At 41.5% G+C, this 14,872-nt stretch overlaps 1 protein-coding gene across 1 annotated transcript in view; it reads right to left on the bottom strand.

The window, feature by feature from the left end:
- Positions 1-14,872, bottom strand: part of dennd1b (DENN/MADD domain containing 1B) — a 248,526-nt gene that overhangs the window by 135,936 nt on the left and 97,718 nt on the right. The window contains exon 4 of the mRNA XM_055221560.1: positions 2,097-2,146. Coding sequence (XP_055077535.1) covers positions 2,097-2,146 — 50 coding nt within the window. The remainder of the gene's footprint in view (positions 1-2,096; positions 2,147-14,872) is intronic.

Below are 14,872 nucleotides of genomic sequence, written 5' to 3'. Positions count from 1 at the left end.
CATGTTTGTTCAGTTTAGTCCATTACAATCTCAGTTTTTATTTCACTTTAAATTTATCATGAGATTTATCACATATAGAATGAAAATATATTTTAAAACATTAAAGTTTTAAATCTTAAATGTGACTCTGACTCGTTCACAGTGAATCAGGTTCAATTAAACCCACAGAAAATGTAAAGGTCAGTTCTCATATTTGTCACTAGATGGCAGCAGGCGAACTGAAGAGAAACTGAGTCCACTGAAAACACTGAGACTCAGGAGAGGAAGAGGAGGAGGAGGAGGAGGAGAGAGGAGGAGGAGAGAGGAGGAGGAGGAGAGAGGAAGAGAGAGGAAGAGGAGGAGGAGGAGAGGGAGAGGAGGAGGAGGGGGAGAGAGGGAGGAGAAAGAGGAGGAGGAGGAGGAGGAGGGAGAGGAGGAAGAGGAGAGAGGGAGAGGAGGAGGAGGGGGAGGAGAGAGGAGGAGAGGGAGAGGAGGAGGACGAAGAGGAGGAGGAGGAGGGGGAGGAGGAAGAGGAGGGAGAGGAGGAGGAGGAGGAGGAGGAGGAGAGAGGAGGAGGAGGAGGAGAGGAAAAGGAGGAGGAGAGAGGAGGAGGAGGAGGAGAGAGGGAGAGAGGGAGGGAGAGGAGGAGGAGGAGGAGGAGGAAGAGGAGGAGGGGGAGAGAGGGAGGGAGAGGAGGAGGAGGGGGAGAGAGGAGGAGAGAGGAGGAGGAGGAGGAGAGAGGAGGAGGAGGAGAGGGAGAGGAGGAGAAGGAGGGGGAGGAGGAGAGGGGGAGGAGGGGGAGGAGGGGGAGGAGGGGGAGGAGGAGGAGAGAGGGAGGAAGAGGAGGAAGAGGAGAGAGGAGGAGGGAGGAAGAGGAGGAGGAGGAAGAGGAGAGAGGGAGAGGAGGAGAGAGGGAGGAAGAGGAGAGAGGGAGAGGAGGAGAGAGGGAGAGGAGAAGGAGGGAGAGGAGGAGGAGGGGAGAGGAGAGAGGGAGGAGGGAGAGGAGGAGAGCGGGAGGAAGAGGAGGAGAGAGAAGGGGAGAGGGAGGAAGAGGGGGGGAGAGGGAGGAGGAGAGAAAAGGAGAGAGGGATGAAAAGGAGGAGGAGGGAGAGGAGGAAGAGGGAGGAAGAGGAGGGAGGGAGGAAGAGGAGGGGGGAGGAAGAGGAGGGAGGGAGGAAGAGGAGGGAGAGGAGGAGAGAGACTCATGTGGAGGAATATATGAAGAAAGAGAGAAGGAAGGAGAGAGAGGGAGGGAGAGGAGGAGTAAGGGAGAGAGACTCATGAGAAAGGAAGATGAGTGGAAAGAGACGGAAGGAGGGGAGGAGCGAGAGCAGGAGGGAGGGAGAGAGAGAAGAGTCTAATGTACAAGGAATATGAGTGAAGAAAGAGAAAGGGAGGGGAGGAGAGAGGGAGAGAGGGGGGCAGAGAAGGAAGGAGAGAGTCTCATGTACAAGGAATGTGTGTAGAGGGAGGGAAGGAGCGAGGGAAGGAGAGGGGGAAGGAGGGAGAGAAAACAACAAGGAAGGAGAGGTAGGGTGAGATGAAGAGAGAGAGAAGGAAGGAGAGAGAGAAGGAGGGGGGAATGGTAAAGGTAGGAAGAGAGAAAGGGGAGACGTGAGAGAGAGAGAGAGAGAGAGAGAGAGAGAGACCCTTTGGACTTGAGTGGAGCTTGGACTTTTCCACGGGGACAGAGCAGCTGATCTGAGCCGTTCTGGGTCAAACGGGTCAAATGCTGAAAAGGCCTGGACTCGAGTCCTTTGGGTCAAATCTGATCTGGACTGAAACAGATCCACAGTTTGGACCTTTCAGAGTCTGGATTTACATGAAATCTACTGTAAAACTCAGTCACTTTGGTTTGAAACACCTCAACAAGAGAGAGAGAGACACCAAGAGACTAAAAGAAAGAGAGGAAGAAGGAGAGGAAGAGAGGAAGACAGCGGGACAGGCAAAAAAAGAGAGAAAGGGGCAAAAAGAGTGAGAAAAAAGGTAAGACAGAGAGGAAGAGAGCGAGAAAGGCAAAAAGATAGACAGAGAAGGGGGAGAGAGAAAGGAATGGAGAGAGAGAGAGAGAGAGAGAGAGAGTGAGATCTAAACGGAGGAGCAGACAGGAGTCGTACCTCTCCAGGTCAAACGGGAAGCAGAACTTTGGGATGGTCTGAAGAACGTCCTGAAAAACAGACAAAAAGAGACAGATTCACAAAACTGTAAGACAAACACAAAAGAGGTGAAGGTCTGTGGGTGAAGGACATCAGGACATCACAAGATTTACTTTTTATTTATTTATTATTTTATATCTATCTATCTAATTTATGTATTTATTTTTTATTTTCATTTATTATTTGTTATTTACCTATCTATTTACTTTTCATTTGTATTTATTTATTTTTATTTACTTATGTATTTATTTTTTTATTTGAATTTATTTATTTTTATTTATTTATTTTAATTATTTATGTATTTATTTTTTATTTGAATTTATTATTTTTTATTTACTTATCTATTTACTTTTCATTTGTATTTATTTATTTTTATTTACTTATGAATTAATTTTTTATTTGAATTTATGTATTTTTATTTATTGATTTATTTATGTACTTTTTTAATTTTTATTCATTTATTTTAATTATTTATGTATTTATTTTTAATTAGAATTTATTTATTTTTATTTTTTATTTATGTATTTTTTTATTTTTAATTTATTTATTTTCATTATTTATGCATTTATTTGTTTTATTTGTATTTATTCATGTTTTTTTGTTTGGGTCCCTGATGACATCACAGTGTGTCTGAGTGAGTTTAGTTTATCTTCTGGTGTCTTTAGGTCCATAGAAGCAGAAAAAAACGACATGTTCATTGTGACACAGAGAGGTCTCAGGTCCAGTCAATAATAAAAAATCATCAAGTTCAACCTTTGTAGATTTAATTTTTATATATTTCATGTCAAATCCAACAACTGTGTAATATTTAAAGACCCATATTACACCATTAACAACATTAAAACAGGACTTAAATCTCACAAGAGTCAGTTTTTGTGTAAAATAAGACCTGAAAACATCAACTTTGTATCAGAATCTCTATGAAAATCACAAATCTAATCACAATCGTAGCACTCATCAGAACCAGACCAGCCAAAACCGCTAAACACTCTCGATATCAACCTTAAACGCTCTCGATATCGATCTCAAACGCTCTCGATATGAGTCTTAAACGCTCTCGATATCAACCTTAAACACTTTCGATATCGGTCTTAAACGCTCTCGATGTGAGTCTCAAACGCTCTCGATATGAGTCTTAAACGCTCTCGATATGAGTCTCAAACGCTCTCGATATGAGTCTCAAACGCTCTCGATATGAGTCTTAAACGCTCTCGATATGAGTCTCAAACGCTCTCGATATGAGTCTCAAACGCTCTCGATATGAGTCTCAAACGCTCTCGATATGAGTCTCAAACGCTCTCGATATGAGTCTCAAACGCTCTCGATATGAGTCTTAAACGCTCTCGATATGAGTCTTAAACGCTCTCGATATGAGTCTCAAACGCTCTCGATATGAGTCTTCAACGCTCTCGATATGAGTCTTCAACGCTCTCGATATGAGTCTTCAACGCTCTCGATATGAGTCTTCAACGCTCTCGATATGAGTCTTAAACGCTCTCGATATGAGTCTTAAACGCTCTCGATATCAACCTTAAACGCTCTCGATATGAGTCTTAAACGCTCTCGATATGAGTCTCAAACGCTCTCGATATGAGTCTCAAACGCTCTCGATATGAGTCTTCAACGCTCTCGATATGAGTCTTAAACGCTCTCGATATCGGTCTTAAACGCTCTCGATGTGAGTCTTAAACGCTCTCGATATGAGTCTCAAACGCTCTCGATATGAGTCTCAAACGCTCTCGATATGAGTCTTAAACGCTCTCGATATGAGTCTTAAACGCTCTCGATATGAGTCTTAAACGCTCTCGATATCAACCTTAAACGCTCTCGATATGAGTCTTAAACGCTCTCGATATGAGTCTCAAACGCTCTCGATATGAGTCTCAAACGCTCTCGATATGAGTCTTCAACGCTCTCGATATGAGTCTTAAACGCTCTCGATATCGGTCTTAAACGCTCTCGATGTGAGTCTTAAACGCTCTCGATATGAGTCTCAAACGCTCTCGATATGAGTCTCAAACGCTCTCGATATGAGTCTTAAACGCTCTCGATGTGAGTCTTAAACGCTCTCGATATCGGTCTTAAACGCTCTCGATGTGAGTCTTAAACGCTATCGATATCGGTCTTAAACGCTCTCGATATGAGTCTTAAACGCTCTCGATATGAGTCTCAAACGCTCTCGATATGAGTCTTAAACGCTCTCGATATGAGTCTCAAACGCTCTCGATATGAGTCTTAAACGCTCTCGATATGAGTCTCAAACGCTCTCGATGTGAGTCTTAAACGCTCTCGATATCGGTCTTAAACGCTCTCGATATCGGTCTTAAACGCTCTCGATATGAGTCTTAAACGCTCTCGATATGAGTCTTAAACGCTCTCGATATGAGTCTTAAACGCTCTCGATATCGGTCTTAAACGCTCTCGATATCGGTCTTAAACGCTCTCGATATCGGTCTTAAACGCTCTCGATATGAGTCTTAAACGCTCTCGATATGAGTCTTAAACGCTCTCGATGTGAGTCTTAAACGCTATCGATATCGGTCTTAAACGCTCTCGATATCGGTCTTAAACGCTCTCGATATCGGTCTTAAACGCTCTCGATATCGGTCTTAAACGCTCTCGATATGAGTCTTAAACGCTCTCGATATGAGTCTTAAACGCTCTCGATATGAGTCTTAAACGCTCTCGATATGAGTCTTAAACGCTCTCGATGTGAGTCTTAAACGCTATCGATATCGGTCTTAAACGCTCTCGATATCGGTCTTAAACGCTCTCGATATCGGTCTTAAACGCTCTCGATATCGGTCTTAAACGCTCTCGATATGAGTCTTAAATGCTCCGATGGAAAACACTTGATTTGGCCAAACACAACAGAAAAAACGTCACATTTAACCGATATTATCGTTCCAGAGCTAGCTTAATGAGCTATTAATACACTCATTGATTATGGGGACGAGGGGAGATGAAAAGAGGAGAGGGAGAAAGAGGAGAGGGAGAAAGAGGAGAGAGGAGGAGGGAGAGGAGGAGGGAGCGGCAGATTGGAGTGACAATGGACTAAGCTGCTCTAAAGAAAAGGGTTAAGAGCCAGAGGAGAGAGAGAAGGAGGGAGGGGGGTCACAAACACCTCCCCCGGCAGGAGTGAGGGAGCGCGAGGAGACGAGGGGGAGGAGGGGGAGGAGGAGGGTCCCTTGAAGTAGGAACCATGGAGAGGCAAGGAGGGAGGGAGGGGGGAAGGATTTGGGCGGCGCGCAGGAGCAGAGGAGCGACATATGGGTGAGGCGGCTCCACTCGGGTCAGGACGGAGGAAAAAGGATTTACACAAGAGGTTTGTGTTTAAATGTGCACGAGTTTAAACAACAAGTTTAAACGACGAGTTTAAACGACGAGTTTAAACGACGAGTTTAAACGACGAGTTTAAACGACGAGTTTAAACGACGAGTTTAAACGACGAGTTTAAACGACGAGTTTAAACGACGAGTTTAAACACACGAGTTTAAACGACGAGTTTAAACGACGAGTTTAAACACACGAGTTTAAACACACGAGTTTAAACGACGAGTTTAAACGACGAGTTTAAACGACGAGTTTAAACGACGAGTTTAAACGACGAGTTTAAACACACGAGTTTAAACGACGAGTTTAAACACACGAGTTTAAATACACGAGTTTAAATACACGAGTTTAAATACACGAGTTTAAATACACGAGTTTAAACACACGAGTTTAAACACACGAGTTTAAACACACGAGTTTAAATATAAGAGTCAAAATATAGGATTTTAAATACAGGGGTAAAAAACAATACAGATGATAGATCGATAGATAGATAGATCAATGGGAGGCAAAAGAGAGAGAGAGGGAGAAAGACAGAGGTAAAAGAGAAAGAGGTAAAAAGAGAGAGTCAAAAGAGGAACAGACAGAAACAGAGAGGAAGACAGTGAGAGGCAAAAAGAGCATGAGAGGGAGAGAGACAGAGGTAAAAGAGAAAGAGGCAAAAAGAGAGAGTCAAAGACAGAGAGAAAGACAGAGGTAAAAGAGAGGAGAGAAAGAAAAAAGGCAGAAAGAGAGAGAGGGAGAGAGAGAGAAAGATATAAATCTCAGAGTGTAATAAAAAATACTTTTGCTTTTCTGTCCTGTTGAAAATGTAGCACAGACGCTGCTCTCAGACGTAGAGAAGTACAAGTAAAAAGTATCCACTGTAAAATGTACTGAAGTAAAGTACAAATACTTCAAATGTTTACTTCAGTACAGTATTTTACTACTTTTACTTTGTTTCGTTCCATCACTGTGTCTAAACAAACAGGATTTTTCCATAAAGAGACAGAAGAGTTTGTTCTTTTCAGACACTTTTATCAAAATCATTTAAAACTTTGTGACTTTATAATTATGAAAACTCTAATTTAATTGTATTTGTAGTATTATGTTAGTATTTGTATTTGTTTAGTGCAGCGGTGCAGGACTTTATGTGACAGAGGACAGACTTTCACAGCTCAGTGAAGTTTTTCAGGTTTAACTCCAGGACTTTTCAAAATAAAACAGAAAATGAAGTAAGAACGAACAAAAACAAAATTTTTTTTGGTAGTATTTTTACCCGGCAACTAAATATCAGCAGAAAAACACTCAAGACGAACAGTTTTATTTCTGTAAACTAATTTAACAATCAACTTTTTCATTTTTTTGTTGTATATTTTGGGTTTTATTCCCAAATATCAGATATTAACAGACACAGAGCAGACACGTCTTTCCTTAAAGCTGCAGTATGGAAGTTATCTATCTCCATGGAAACAAGCAAGCAGTTTTATTTTCTTAAATCGTTGATACTCGTAGGATTCGGCAGCGTCACGTCGTCATTTTGGTACAAATGAAAAAAATAAATAAATAAGCTGCTCTCGTGTGATGTGCATCTGTCCATAGGGGGCGCCGATTATAACAAAACGATCCACGAGTGTCAGAGATGAGAACCATAGAGACACAAGCACAATATGTCTGATATAAACCTAAAACAAACACAGCTCCTCCTCAATTCAAATATTATTGTCAGATCCAAACTTTCACATTCACGGCACTTCCTGAATTACCACCTGATGACATCACACAGTGGGACCAAGCATTTTGAGCTTTGCAGAGGCCTCACAGATAGACTTAAAAAGCGGATTAGTCGAACATTTTCATTAGGGCTGAGTATCGTTAAGAAGTTGCCGATACGAAACATATGTCAATACAGTGCCCTGTCGATACGATATATTTCAAATCGATCTTTGTTAAACCGATTTTAATCGTCAAAACAGTGAATCAAATGTTAAATATTCTGCATAAACAAGTCTCTTTCGTCTAAACGAGCCACAAAAATGTAGCTTTGTGACAGAATAATTTGGTAAAATATACAAAAAATATATATCGCTACAGCAGCCCACGATATCGATATTGTGTCATTAAATAAAACGATACGATATACTGATATTTCGATACTTTGCACAAACCTAGTGTTTACAGTGAGGATCATTAAAAGCTCCAAAATGCACCAGATCATAGTATCGAAAATCAGAAACGAATCGATACTAAAACTAATATCGAAAGTAGATACTCATTTTTCCCAGGTATCGATACTAAAAAGTCAAATTCACACGACAGAAATTAACTTTTCCTGAACATTTTTAGTCCACACAGGAATAAAAAAGAAAGTCCCACCATTTAAAGTAAAAAACCACACGCTTTTTATTATTTTATCATCGTCGCAGAATCAGAATCGAGTCTATTCCTCGGCGTCGGAATCTCTACGGCCCGTTTGCTCCGCGTCACTCACCTTCCTCCGTCTCCTCTTCCTCGTTTTTTTCCGACTAAAAGAAATAAAAAAAAAAAAAAATCTACATTCTAAAAATAATCTTTGAATGTTCGCTGATGCGTGTGGGTGGTAGGTGAGCGTGCGGGCCTTTACGTTTGTTTATGCCCACGTCGACGCTCCGGGAGGGGGCCGGCGGTGTCAGGTGAAGGGGGGGTCGGTTGCAGTTGTCGGGCTGGTTGTCGGTTGTCGTATTTTACTTAACGCTACATGTGTGTGTGTGTGTGAAGTGACAAAGAAAGAGGCGTGGGGCGTGCGGAGGGGAAGGAGCGCGCAGTCTTGGCATGTGCAAAACTGTCACCAACATCAGAGCTAGCATCGCTGCCGTATCCGCGTCGCTAGCATGCTATTATTAACCACTGCTAGCGTCGCATACGTACGCGCGCGCCAATATGTTCCCAGAGATGCCTCCCTGGTTTTTCTGCAACAAAAACAAGGAAATACACAAACACGCCGCTTGCCAGATATGGATTTGCGAGTTGTCATGGTCCCGCCCACTTAAGGTGCACGGGTTTGATTGACAGATGGGGTTGAAAACGGCGGGAGGAGGGAGAAGGAGGAGGAGGAGGAGGGGCAGGTCTGATCTCGCGGGGGACGGTTGACGAGCTTAGAAAACGTTGACATGTGCTATATATACACGCATGTACCGGACGATCTACGGCGAACAGGAAGTCTTAAGTGGTTATGAGACACGGCGACGGCGTTATCATCGAAAAATCACGCCGCGGAAATTCTAAAAACTCGACGCTAACGCTAAGCGAGACAGGTGTTGGAACATTCTGTACGTGCGAATCAAAGAAACTGGCAGGAGCAGGAAGTAGGACTATTTTCAGCCAATCAAAAGTTCGTCTGCGTTTGAAAAGCCGTAATTCTCTGATCACGTTTAAGGATTTATAAAAGAACATTTCAGCGGCTGGAGACGGTTCAAAACGGACGAAATCTGAAACGGGAATTGGCGAAGTTTGTTTCTATTGATACTTAAATTTTTGTTCATCCAAGAAAAATAAGTGAGTTCCACATTAGAGGAGCGGTTCTGCGTCGCACAGGCTTTTATCCGCCTCGGTGGCTTTAAACTAGACTTAAAGATACATTACGGAACTTTTCTGGTGGAGGGTCTACTGCTGGCCTCTGGAAGTGTCGCTGCTTTGTCTGGAATGTTCCACAGTATGGCATTAACTCTATCAAACGTTCAGAAATCCCTTGATAAACAGGCATTCTTACTGAGATGCTTGTTGTTTGTTACCATGGAGATTGTTAATGCCGTAATGTACTACTTTCTGGGCAAAGCCATTACGTTTATTGCTGTTGTTATTGGCTCTGGAAAAGTTAGTTTGTGCAAAAGTGGCTTTAAGCTAAACTTAAAGATACGCTATGGAACTTTTCTGATGAAGGGTCTGCTGCTCGTCTCTGGAGATGTTACTGTTTTGTCTGAAATGTTCCACAGTACGGCATTAAGTATTACATTTACTGGTCAAAAATCCCCTGATAAACACGCGTTCTTACTTAGAGCGAGGTCACATATCCACCGCATGCTTTGTTTCCATGGAGATTGCCAAGTTTAATGCCATACTGTGCAACTTTCTGGGCAAAGCCATAAAGTTAGTCGTGCAAAAGTGGCTTTAAACTAGACTTAAAGACATGCCGTGGAATTTTTCTGGTGGGGGGGGGGTCCGCTGCTTCACCCTGGAGATGTCACTGCTTTGTCTGAAATGTCCCACAGTATGGCATTAAAGTCATCTACCAAGCATTTATATTTACTGGACAAACACGACTTGTTAAACATGTGTTCTGACTGAGAGCGAGGTCACCTGTGCACCACGTTCTTGTTTCCACGGTGATTGCCAAGTTTTTTGCCAAGTTTAATGCCACAATGAGCTACTTTCTCTTCTACTGTGTATCTCCATGGAGACAGGCTACTGGCTCTGGAAAAGATAGAGCGCATTATTTTGTGATTTTAAAATGAATTTAGAATTGGATCAATACTTAAAATTCAGTTTAGTCGGTGTAATCAAACTAAAATTAAAGGTGCACTACGGAACTTTTCTGACGGCGGGTCCGCTCCGTCTTCTTGCTCGGTCTGGAATGTTTTTCTCTCATTTTCTCTCTTGTATTTATTCAGTTGTAAAGATTTTTATTAATGACCAAAAAAAGCAGAAAATCCCGACACAGCAGAGTTACGTGTTTGTTTCCATAGCGACGGACGTATTGTTGGGTTTGTTGACGTCACAACATTCTGTAGTTTAATTATATTTAATAAAAATGAAGGCGGATAAACATGTGACGGCTCCAGTCATATGAAGCTAACCGAGGCTAGCAGATATAGCAACTGTGGGTGTCATAGCAACCAAAGAGCAAGCCTGTCAATCAAACCTGTTGCTAACGCGAGCGGGACTGACCTCGAGGAAATAAGGCGCCTGATTTGTCTTTTATTAATGTTCATATCTTGACACAAAAGTGAAATAAAAACCCCAGGATCATGTAGAGCGAGTTAATACGGAACATTTAAGATCAAAATGACGAGTCTGACAGCAGCAGGTACAGAGAGGAGACAGTTTGTAAAAAAACAAACAAAAAAAAACCCCTCAAAATAACAAAAAATAAATAAATAAAAATAAATAAAAAATGAAAAAAACTAAAAATAACTGAAAAAATAAAGAAAATAAAGAACAAAAAATATAAAATAACAAAAAATATAATTTAAAAAAATAAAAAAACCTAAAAATAACAAAAAAAATACAGAAAATAAACAACAAAAACCCTAAAAATAACAAAATAATAATAATAAAATAACAAAACTAAAAAAAACTAAAAAAACAAAACTCAAAATAACAAAAAATAAAAATAAAAATAACTAAAAAATGAAAAAAGTAAAAATAACAGAAAAAATAAAAAAAATTAAGAACAAAAAATTAAATAACTAAAAAATTAAATAAAAAAATCAAAACAACTTTAAAAAAAACCTAAAAATAACAAAGAAATACAGAAAATAAACAACAAAAACCCTAAAAATAACAAAATAATAATAATAAAATAACAAAAAAAAAAAAAACTCAAAAAACTCAAAAAAACCAAAACAAAAAACAAAAAAACAAAAACAAAAAAAAAAACTCAAAATAATAATTAAAAAAAAAAAAAAACTTAAAAGGTAAACTCAAAAATAAAAACCCTAGGACCATGTAGAGCGGGTTAATACGGAACATTTAAGATCAAAATGACGAGTCTGACAGCAGCAGGTACAGAAAACGCGGCGGCTAACAGGTTAGCTACATCCATTTATATAAACATGTACGGTCTATGTTTGTAACACTGCGAGTTCTTGGGTCTAGTCATGAATAAAAATGAACAGATTCAACATTTGTGAATTCACTTTTGGATATTGCAGTAAAATGTAGAGGAAAAACAGTCTCTCGCCTCCATCTGTGAGTATGACATCACATCCCAGAATCTGAAAACCACCAAAACACATCTCCATGGAGACGGGAACATGTGGGACCTCCTGGAGAAAAGTCACAAAATACCTCTTTAAACTTGGAAGATTGTCTCCTAAACTCGTGCAACCTGAATGATCTCCTCACATCTGCTCCAGCACCAACTTCCTCCATTTTCCTCCCAAATCCCAAACCAAACAAACAGCGGCGTTCCGGCTCATTCCAGATGTACATTTTATCCGGTGTGATTTCATGAATAAGAATCAATAGTGCGTTTGAAAGCTCCGAGTGACTGTGGAACACGCCGCACCTGCCGCGTTTGGGCCCTGCCGCTGCTCGGGGAGAGAGATAAGCACAGACTACACCTCCCTCCTCCACCCTCCTCCTCCACCCTCCTCCACCCCGCCGCAAACTCACAACCAATGACGGAGAAAATAAAGCTACAGGAACCGTCTCCGTGGCAACGTACAGCTCCAGCAGCCATCTTGTGACTGCCAAAATCTAAAAAGGTACAGCATCAGAATTTTCACTCGTTCATCTGTTTGTTTGTTGTCTTGTCTGGAATGTTCCACAGTATGGCATTATTAAATATACTGTATTTAGCATGCATCTTTTCAACTACAACTTTATCGCTAGAAAAAAGCAGCTCGCCAAAGCACAGAACTGACAGGTGACTTGGCTTGGTGCTGACAGCTGCTTAACTTTCTTCTCTTAAAGTACATAGAACATAGAAGTTTAATGCCGTACTGTGGAGAATTCCAGGCTTAGAAATAACAACTCCATGGAGACAAGAAGGTTCTGGACCCTCAGCCGAAAAAGTTACATAGTAAAGCTTTAAATTAACAAAATGTGTCTTGCCCCAGTGCAGATATATTGTATATAAGCAGCTCTTGAGGTGAAAATAAGTGCTGATAATCAGGAAGTGCACTGTTAGCATGCTAGTTGTGATGGAAAAACTCAGCTCTGGTTTCTGAAAGTTGCAAAAAGTGCGTATAAACTCATGATGGTGAGTAATTAGGATGTTCTGAAAGCATAAAGTAAGTGAGGAGTAACTTTGGATCACTAGAAACGGTTTAAGATTAACTAGTTATGTTTTTCATTTTTTTAAGACGGTAAAAATCAGGTACAGCGTCTTTAAAAACTTTAATTATCCATTTCTGGCCCTGCTCTTACATTAACTTTCCATTCAATTTTTTTCTTATAGTCCCAATATGGCCGCCGCAATCACTGGAAACTGTTTAAAATGAACTAGTTCTGTTTTTAATCATTTTAAGATGGTAAAAATCTGGTACAGCATCTTCAAAACCTTTAATTAGCAACATTTCTGGCCGTGCTTTTACATCACTTCCAGCTAAATTTTTTTCCTACAGTCCCAATATGGCCACCACGATCACTGAAAACCGTTTAAAATGAACTAGTTCTGTTTTTAATCATTTTAAGACGGTAAAAATTAGGTACAACGTCTTCAGAAAGTTTAATTAACAACATTTATGGCCCTGTTTTACATTACTTTATATTCAGTTTTTTTCCTACAGTCCCAATATGGCCGCCGCAATCACTGGAAACCATTTAAAATGAACTAGTTCTGTTTTTAATGTTTTTAAGATGGTAAAAATCAGTTATAACACCTTCAAAAATGTCAATAACATTTCTGGCCCTGCTTTTACATCAACTTTCCATTCAAATTTTTTCTTACAGTCCCAATATGGCCGCTGCGATCACCACAACAACTACATTACCCACGACTCTTCTTCTAGCTTTACTAACACCAAATTGCCCCCAACCACCGCACGTACAGTAGAAGCTATGCGCCCCCCTCCCCGCCTGGCCCCTGTCTCCCCCCAAAGACAAAAGAACGGGAGGCAGCTCGTTTATTTGCAGCTTGGCGCGGCGGGGCGAGGGGGAAGTGGTACTAGCATGTGTTGTTTATCGAGCGGGGAGACAAGGATATCACTCAGGAAGACAGAACACTCCCGGTTTTCCCCCAGCGGACCGGGAGAGCTATCGGAGCGCCGCGGAGCTTAGTACCCCCCGCAGAAACGCACCGTGGGCCGGGGGAGACGGGAGTTAGCTTAGGCAGCGGCGTCATGGGTAAAACCGAACTCCCGTCTACTGAAAGGCCCCATATTGCGCAAAAATTGACTCTTGTGCGTTGAGCCGTTTTAGGGGACAATTTTGAAGTTTTGCGTGACGATTTTCATGGCGATTAACGATTATATTACGATAACGATTAAACGTGTTACGGATATGAATAATTACAACTTTAACCAAGAATATTACGGATGAGCAGGGCCGTCGACTGAAATTTGGGGGGCCCGGGGCAATAAGCGTCACGTGGGCCCCCCGTAATACAAATTAATAGGAATTCTGGGCCCCCTAAGACCGTGGGGCCCCGGACAACAAACCTCCTTGATTTCCCTGTGGATAAGTCGTTTTTTCTGCACATTTTGGCGATTATTTGTTGCCGATTATCACGATTATATAAAATGTCCCGCGAACGATTATTGTTTATCGCCCCGCCCCTTTTTGTGATGTCATGAAGTGGTAGGTTTCAAGCTAACAGCTACATTTTACATTTAGTTCGGTAGAAATTGGCAATTCCAGGAGCTGAAATGATCCAAATGATTCTAGAAACGAAGGTGTGTGGAGTTTAAAAAACACAGCGGAGCACTTCCTGTATCACCACACGATGACATCACAAGGTGGAACGGCGTGTTTTGCGCTCGAGAGAAGAACTCAGCCTGAATATGCAGGTTTTTGCGCGTTAAACATGTGCGAGTGAAACAAAAAAAAAAACAAAAACACACAACTCCGGGTCTGTTTGCGACGAGGAAATGACAGAATAGCGTGAAAATAAGCGTAAACTTTACCACTTTACCGTCGTGGCGGTTTGTCGAGTGTAGCGCCGGGTTAAGCTAAGTATAGGCGTATATGTGCGGGAGAGGAGGGCGGCGGCGGGGATGGCGTTGTGTGGGCGTGTCTACAGGGACGGAGCCACGTGGGAGAGGTTAGCCCGGCTGGTGTAAGTGTAGCGTTTACAGAAGATGGACTTTTTAATGCTTTACACACAGGGGGGACATATACTATAATATACTTGGTGCAAAACTATTGTCTTTTTTCGCGCCGCAAAGCCGTACTGCGGGACTTTTCCGGCGCAGGGTTAGCGTTTACCGTCTCCTGCGTTTGACTCATCGTTCAACGCCACTGGGACGAGCGACAAAGGGGTAAACTGGACGGCTTTAAATGTGAAATACGTAACTTTTCGCGTAAAGTTTTTCACCTGCGTGTCTCTTTTGCCAGAAATGTTCCACAGTACGTCATTAAAAAAAGACCGATTGCGCGCGTCACTCTATAGTGCTAATCTGTGACATTCGTGCATCGTTTTGTTTCAATTTGACACATTTTAAATCGCAGAATTCATCTAAAACGACAAAAAAAAAACCAAATCCGCTGCGTTTTGCGTTAAAAAA

Source organism: Periophthalmus magnuspinnatus, chromosome 4 (genome assembly GCF_009829125.3).
Source record: "Periophthalmus magnuspinnatus isolate fPerMag1 chromosome 4, fPerMag1.2.pri, whole genome shotgun sequence".
In the NCBI taxonomy this organism is placed as follows: domain Eukaryota; kingdom Metazoa; phylum Chordata; class Actinopteri; order Gobiiformes; family Gobiidae; genus Periophthalmus; species Periophthalmus magnuspinnatus.
The sequence above is the reverse complement of the archived record's forward strand: the minus strand, read 5'-3'. Positions and strand labels throughout refer to the sequence as shown.